This window comes from Branchiostoma belcheri, unplaced genomic scaffold (assembly GCF_001625305.1).
Source record: "Branchiostoma belcheri isolate BF01 breed outbred unplaced genomic scaffold, Haploidv18h27 scaffold28, whole genome shotgun sequence".
Lineage (NCBI taxonomy): Eukaryota > Metazoa > Chordata > Leptocardii > Amphioxiformes > Branchiostomatidae > Branchiostoma > Branchiostoma belcheri.
Window position 1 is genome coordinate 2,347,082 of NW_017803887.1, and position 8,314 is coordinate 2,355,395.

General features: G+C 42.3%; 1 protein-coding gene across 1 annotated transcript in view; it reads right to left on the reverse strand.

Annotated features, from left to right (window-relative positions):
• LOC109472566 overlaps positions 1–3,960 on the reverse strand; it is a 5,984-nt gene extending 2,024 nt beyond the window's left edge. Inside the window, exons 1-3 of the mRNA XM_019772351.1 lie at positions 3,762–3,960; positions 746–1,888; positions 71–240 (exon numbers count right to left, since the gene is read on the reverse strand). Coding sequence (XP_019627910.1) covers positions 71–240; positions 746–1,888; positions 3,762–3,960 — 1,512 coding nt within the window. The remainder of the gene's footprint in view (positions 1–70; positions 241–745; positions 1,889–3,761) is intronic.
• Between the last annotated feature and the right edge of the window lie 4,354 nt (positions 3,961–8,314).

Consider the following 8,314-nt stretch of genomic DNA (forward strand, 5'->3'; position numbering starts at 1 on the left):
TGTTTTTTTTTTTTGCTATGGGTTAGGGTTGCCGGAAACACATCATTTTGCCTTAGCTGACCTAACGTACCACGGAGTTTTCGTTAGGGTGAAAACTCAGTACTCGGTTGAGGATTACGGCGACGATAGTTGCAGCAATACCAGCAATGATGACACCAACACAAAGCGCCACCATGCGCCCAGGACGAGACCTGCAGAACGCACGGCAGTTCTGACTGCACCTCGGACCGTCGCTGTCAGCTTCTGTAGAACAACAAACAAACAAAATGCAAACGAATGCGTAAAGGCAGTGCTGTATCGCAGATAGAGCATTTTCGTGATGGTGTAATTTCCGTGTCTTAGTCTTCTACCGTGAAGGCATAGATAAACAAAACAACGGTACAAAGAAACTTAAGTAAAATCATGGTAGAATATTGACACATTGCCTGATGATAAAAAAGTAATTTAAGATAATACGAAAAACTAAGTACATAAAACAAACAAGATGATTACACATGCATAACAAATGAAGTAAATAATGTAGATAATGTAATTTACGGCAATGATTCTAAAACAAAATAAACATTACTTTTGTACTATTCTATGTGGATTGTCTTAACTACAGAAATGTGAACGGTATGCAGGATACTCACCCCTACATATCAATGATTCTAAAACAAAATAAACTATATATATTTTTAATCTTTTACTGTTTTATCTGGATTGTCTTAAGTACACAAATGTGAAAGTTTTGCAGGTTACTCACCCCTGCTCGGTTCCTTGCCGCCATGTCTCCTGTCCACCACGTCTTGTGCTGCGATAAAATCGGCATCTAAATCCTCGTACGCGTTCTCTGACGGAGTCGGCTGGCCAAGTTGATCACCGTCCATTTTGTAGAAGACTCCTTCATTGTTGTCATCATTAGAAGCGACATTCATCTCGTAAAAGGGTTGTTCTTGTTGTTTGTCGTTGGCAGCGGTGACATCCATCTTGTAAAATGGTTGTTCTTGTTCTTCATCCGGAGGGGTGATGTCCATCTCATAGAATGGCTGAGCTGTGGCGTTTTTGATCTCATCTTGTGCTGCCAGAAAATCGGGGTCCAAATCGGCATAAACGTGCGTAGATAAGTTCGACAGTTCCTCGTCGTTCTCGTACAGTGCGTGTTCTTTGTCGTTCTCGTAATGTGCGTGGTTTCTATCGTACTGGTAATATTTGTGTTCTTCATAATGTTCGTGTTCTCCATCATTTTCGTAATGCCCGTGTTCTTTATTTTCGTTAAGTGCGTGGTTTTTATCGTACTGGTAATATTTGTGTTCTTCGTCGTCCTTGAAATGCTCGTGTTCCCTATCGTTTTCGTAATGCCCGTGTTCTCCATCATTTTCGTAATGCCCGTGTTCTTTGTCGTTCTCGTAATGTGCGTGTTCTCTATCGTCCTCATGATCTTTGCGGTCCTCATTATGCTCTCTCGGTCCTATTGGACGTTTTCTGTCGCCATGTGTTGTCTGGAATTCCTTGTTAATATGCGTGGAGAAGTGTGGCTGGTCCAGTTGACTGGTCGAATCTCCTTTCCTTTTGTCAACAGTGTGATTAGTAAGTGCGGCCCTTTTAGTAGCATTTTGCTCTGCTGGTAGACATCCTGCATGTAAGTCTGCAAGGTCAAAGCCATTGACTCCTGCTTGAATTTCTGCATTCTTCGAGGCAGACTCTTCGCCATATTCTTGGACAGGCTTCAGAACTGCTTCCGGGTCCTCCCGTGCACGCAGCGCCTGTCTCTGCCAGTCGAGGATCCGTTTGGTGCACCAGAACCTGAGTCCTGCCCGTCTGACGTACAGCGGGTCCGGCGGGCGGCAGGAGACATCGGGCGGCGGAGGGGGCGACTCCTCCGGTTGAACCACATCAGGAGGAGACACTGTGAGTAAAGAGAAGCAAATGATTAGTGGAAAAATAATTATAGTTGTCCTGGGGTCTTGTGGCGTAACGACAGAGTGGTCGGCTCAGAACCAAGATGTCCCGGGTTCGAATCCTGCCATTCCACCAATCTTGTGCCATAGGAAACGCACTTTACACGACTTGCTAATAACTAAAAGAAGAGACATTAACATAGGAGGATTTAATTAACGGGGAGGATTTTGACTTAAATATGATCATTGTATAAAATAAATCAGAAAAATCGTTTTTAAACATATGTCTCTGCAGCTCATAATTTCTATGCATAACCTATTCATTGATAAGGGCCTTACCTGCTACGTATCTGTCAGATTTAGATCAGAACTGCTAGGCTAGCTGTCAAATGTTACATGCACCCAAAGCAATTTCATGGCAGTAAAACTAGATTATCAATTCAATTTTGTGGTTATTTTTTAAAATATAGTTGAATCAACCCTACCTATCCCATAGCATACTGATATCTGTGAGACAAACATGTGATGTCGCTGACAGAAAACGGTTTCTTCTTGCATAAGCTGGTTCTAGGTATTTATTGGTGGTACTAGAAATTAAGGGACTCCTCGCGTACGTAGCTTCTTTTGGGGCTCTTTCAAACGCCTTAAGAATTAAATGATGGCGAAATGTGCTAAGAAATGGAAGTAAATGTAAATATCAGACAGATTTTCTCATCCAGAATACTTTGGTTTTCTCGCCCTGAAATTGTCTTTATATTACGTCGGCGTCATACAGCAGAAAAAAACATAGCTCACCCGACACCTCGGCGAGTACAAAAACAAGTTTTCTTCCGGAATGTGGCTGGTACGCTCTTGATGGCCGCTCAGTTTGTAGGGACCGACCAATGTATGTTCCCATTGGGCTTATTATTAAGCTTTTATCAACTTGAGTGCGTCACTATTGCTTTTGACGTCACCATTGCTCTTTTTTTCTTATGCTTAAATTAAAAAAATGTTCTGAGGTAACCGAGTCCCGCCCAACTTAACGTTACAGGGTAGATTTTCAGGCGGAAAGCTCGCATGATTCTAGGGAGAATTAGAAACTCGGCGACGCATGTTTTGGTCTCGTAAACGGTCATTGTATTATGAAACGGTCGATGCCATATCCAAAAACTTAAATATATCATGTATAAAAAGCTGTAACATTGCAATTGTAAATATACGCGGCAGCATCGTAAAAAAAGTAAAGAAAAGTGAAAAAGACAAAGTACAGGCTTGGATTCAAACCCGGGTCAGAAAAGGATAATTCTATAACCCTAATAATCTTCTATGCCATTAAAAAATCACGGTTTTCACAGAGCGTTCTAATGCCGTTCTGCGATATGGCTCTACTGTTTCAAATGGCGACGGCCGTGTATGAGCCGGAAATTAATTTTGGCGACCTTCTGTTGATCAACACATTCAGCCGAAGGTCGACGTCGCTAACAATGAGTATCTGCATATACCAGGCTTCGGGAGGCGACTGAAAAAAAGTAGAAATCGGCCTAATAGACAGAAAATATGCCAGGGTAAATGTTTGACGCAACCAAACTGTACTCTCTGAGATCTAGCGGACCAACTCCCACGGCATGTTATATCTCCATCTGGCCAATTTTTACTCTTTCCAGCCGTCTCTCGAAGCCTGGTAGAGACAATGTGATGCCGAAATTTAAGCGACATACTCAACAAATAGACAAAAAACGGGCCTGTTTACACGCTGTAAAAATCGTGAGGTGCCGCGCGTCGATCGTCGTGGGACAAATAATATTTTTGCTCCGTGTAAACTAGTGTGTAGCGCAGATGTATGGCACACCTGGAAACAATCAGTTGTATGTTCTACAGAAACCATAAAGGTTGACGTACCTGTTGTCTTTCTGCTTTCATAAAGTTTCTCCAATTCGTCACCTTCACACGGCAGACCCGCTTGTGCCGACGCCCCTGTGCTTTTCGTGCTCTCCCTCTGCAGTAACTGCGGTTTCTTCTCCACCATAGCCGGGATTTCGAAGGTTTTTCCGTCTTTAACGTCTGAATTTCCGATCAAGTCTGTATCCGAAACCTCCATAGTGATATTTTCTGTCATGTCATCCGTCCGTTCTCGTCCGTGGGAAGGATTTTCCGTATTGTCGCTTCCGTGTAGTTCTCTTCTTCCCTCAAGGTCTGCTGCTAATACGTCTCTCTCTGGACAAGGCGCTATTATAATACTGTTGCCATAGAGAGGAAATACCAATTCACGTCAATTGGACGTTGAGAGCGCGTGATGGGGGAGTTATTTCATCTGAACATAATTAGTCTGCTACCCAAGCTGTGAATCTATCAGGGAGGGTTGATCTTTTATTTACTTTAATTTGCATTAAGTAAACGCTTTGTTAACGTTATACGACTTAAGGCACATTTGATGGTAAATTTTACTTACCAAAAATTAATCTTGTGGGAAAAAAGGTGAAACAAAATATGGCGCAGGCACGGGGATGGTTGTTGTTGCTTATTTTAGGAACCTCCTATTAGTGACAACATAACCACCACTACTCTTCCTGGAGTCCTCTTACATACATTGTAAAATACAAACATTATAACAACTATTTACATTCGCTATCTAATAACAATAACAACAATAATAACAATAATAAAATAAATGTCATTGAAGTGTAACTTAAGCTTTTGCACATTTAAAGTAAACCAATAACCTCATTAAGCAATATTACATAAAAATGTAAGTTTAAATTATCATTTGCTAGGTTTTGGAGAGTTCTGGGAGAGTGATAGTCATCATTGGTCATCATATGGTCATAGTACGTCCCAGAACTGACTTTTCGAATTCGAATCAGTGGTTACAAACCGAATTCTATTTACACAACACCCGTCAGCGAAGCCCGTGTTTTGAGTCAGTATTTTTACATACAAATTACGGACTCCTTATTAATATCTTGAAGAAGCTGGCAGTGTTATAGTCATATAGATGACAAGCCCGAGAAGTTTCGAACTTCGATATCTGATACACAGATAAGAACGCCGTAGAAGCTGCTTGTCTTAAAAAGAACAAAAGGAAAGGCACGTTTATCCTGTGTGGATAGTGTTCAGCACCAAGGACAGGAATGTTAACCTGTGTGGATAGTGTTAAGCACCAAGGACAGGCATGTTAACCTGTGTGGATAGTGTTCAGCACCAAGGACAGGTATGTTAACCTGTGTGGATAGTGTTCAGCACCAAGGACAGGCATGTTAACCTGTGTGGATAGTGTTCAGCACCAAGGACAGGCATGTTAACCTGTGTGGATAGTGTTCAGCACCAAGGACAGGCATGTTAACCTGTGTGGATCATGTTCAGCACCAAGGACAGGCATGTTAACATGTGTAAATAGTTTTCAGTACCAAGGACAGGCACTTTAACCTGTGTGGATCATGTTCAGCACCAAGGACAGGCATGTTAAGCTGTGTGGATAGTATTCAGCACCAAGGACAGGCATGTTCGGTTCACCTGTGTGTGGATGGTGTTCAGCACCAAGGACAGGCATGTTAACCTGTGTAGATAGTGTTCAGTACCACGGACAGACATGTTAACCTGTGTGTATAATGTTCAGCACCAAGGACAGGCATGTTTATGCTGTGCGGATAATGTTCAGTACCAATATAAATATGTTATAAATAAGTAAATAAATACATATGAAAACTTCAAACTTAGATGAAATAAAATTTCATGAATTTTTATTCCTGTAGGTTCTGGACTATAAGGCAGAAACAAACTTTGGGCCCCTTCTAAAAGGACATGGACAGTGAGCAAGACAGGCTCTTGCATGTCTGCCTATCAGCGATATACGTTATAATTTACATAGAAAACATGTCTATTGTCGTGTACAGTTTATTGCATCCATAAATGATGGTTATCAAAGTTGCAGTTTATGATTGTAAGTAAAATATTTATGCTTCTGCGTACACTCTCACGTTACCATCGTTAAGTATCTATTAGTAGATATATCATACATTTGATCCTGGATTCTAAGTCTCAGTTACACCGATCAAGAAGTACGAGTACAGGGATTGGCACATGACATCTTTAACTGCGCTGATTGGTAGATGCTGTCACGTGGGTGCAATTCTTTGGTACCAGACACAGTAACTGTTTCTGGTGGCGTTTTACCTCTATTATTGTCTACTGAGACAGATTAAAACGTGCACAACAGTTATAACTAGTTTAGCAAGTTCGACACAGAGGCTGTCGTTTTCGGTGTGTCTGTATGTTTGTGTTTCCGTAGTGAATCATTTCATAGGCTCCTGATATTCATGATGAAGATGGAATGATATTTCTGATCAGATTTTGATTGGACATTAAAAGGAAAAAGGAGAGCATCGATTCCATTTCATACATTTCCCATGGGTGTTTGTCCGGAATATCAAGTTTCCTTGCCATAGTCAAGGCTTGTTGACATTTGATGAAAGCCTTCCTGTTGTTTTGTAGGAGAAACCATGCGATTCCCTGCCAGAACAGTGGCCCGAACATATTGTAATCTATTTTAGTCCGGCATTGGATACTCCTGTACATCCGTAGACTCTCTTTGAAGTAGCTGATTGCCTTTCTGTAGTCAAATTGGAAAAACCATGCTTTTCCAAGGCAAAAGAGTGAGCTAGCAATAGGAGCACAAGCGGTAGTTTGGCCGTAGATAATCCTGTACATCTGCAGTGCCTCTTCGTAGTACCTGATTGCGTTCCTATTACCCTTTGTGAACCCGCTGCAGGCTTCCCCCAGGTTAACGAGGACGCCAGCAATCTTATCATGTGCTTTGCTTTTGCCATAAATGCTTCTGAACATTTGCAGCGCATTTTCCAAGCAGCTGATGGCTTTTCTTCTTTCGGCAAGGTGACTCCAAACTACCCCAACATTGTCGAGTGAGCAGGCAATGTCAAGATGAACAGTATCCTGACCATGAATGTTCCTCAACATCTGAATTGCATTTTCACAGTAGCTAATTGATCTCTTGTAATCACCACGGATGTGCCATATGCCGCCAAGATTATTTAATGTATATGCAATGCCAGGATGTTCATTAGTCTGACCATAGATGCGTTTGTACATCTGCAATGCCTGTTCACAGTAAGATGTTGCTTTCATGTGATCATTTACACGGAGCCAAGCCATCCCGAGGTTATTGAGCAAAGTGGCAATGGAGGGATGTGCATTGCTGTGGCCATAGATACACCTAAGCATTAGCAGGGCCTGTTCAAAGTGGTTGATTTCTTTCTCGTGATCACCCAGGTCACCCCATGCCCCCCCTAAGCTGTTAAGTGAGCAGGCAATTTCAGGATGTGCTGTATTCGGACCATAGATACTCTTTTGCATCTGTAAACTTTCCTCGAAATAATCCAGAGCCTTCTTGTTCTCCTCCAACTTGTGCCAGGATATGCCGAGGGAGTTGAGTAAGGAGGCAATTTTAGGGCGAGCTGCGTGCTCACCATAGATATTTCGCCTTATTTGCAGGGCCTGTTCAAAACAGCTAATAGCCTTCCATTCATCCCCAAGGTTTCCCATGGTCAGCCCAAGATTGTTGAGCGACGAGGCAATACAGCGAAAATAACGAAGATCAACTGCACCTTCACGATAGATGCTCAGCTGTGTTTGTTGTGCCTGTTCGATGTAAGTGATTGCTTTTTCATAATCCCCAAGACTGTTCCAAATAGCTGCAAGATTGTCCAGCAGACTCATTTTCTCAACTTTGGTATCTTTGGCTTTCTCAAGAGCCTCTTCAAAGTAGCTGATTGCCTGCTTATACCTGCAAAGACCGAAGTACATCATTCCCCGCACTGAAGGAGACTTATCGTAGAAGTCAGCGAATAAGTGCATACCCTTCTTTTCAGACCATTTGGACAAAACGAGTTTAAGAGGAAGTGCTGTGTAATAGTATCGCAAAAGCTGTTTTTCATTTGGAAGATGAAAAACTGGTTTCAGCATATTCGTTTGCACCTCGTCATCGGTCAGTAGGGGACATTCCTGTCCATTCAGTGCAACTTCCTTTGGGGACAATGCAGACATGTTTTCTCTTTGCCCACCATTTGCAATGTAGGTCCTGAGCCTCAGTTCTGCTGAGATACTGGTAAGCACTGTCAGGTGGTGCGCATTGCTGGGACTGATCACTCGCTGCTTTTCCATTTCTTCTATTGTATTCCAGATTGTAGAAGGAATGATGCCCGATGACAGCGCCATGTAATCCACCGCTACAGTTGGGAAGCGATAGAGTTCTTTCTTTACATCAATCAGTTTTGCTGGGTCATCTATTCCGTCAGTGTACATTTTGATACCAATTGCTTTTGCTGGTTCATGTCCACAAAATGTCTCCTGTGCCAATAGTCGTGCCATTTCACCCCCTTTCGCTTGCAGTGTGTTTACTGTGATGCCCATGTACGTGTCAATCAAATCCTGGTCTCCTA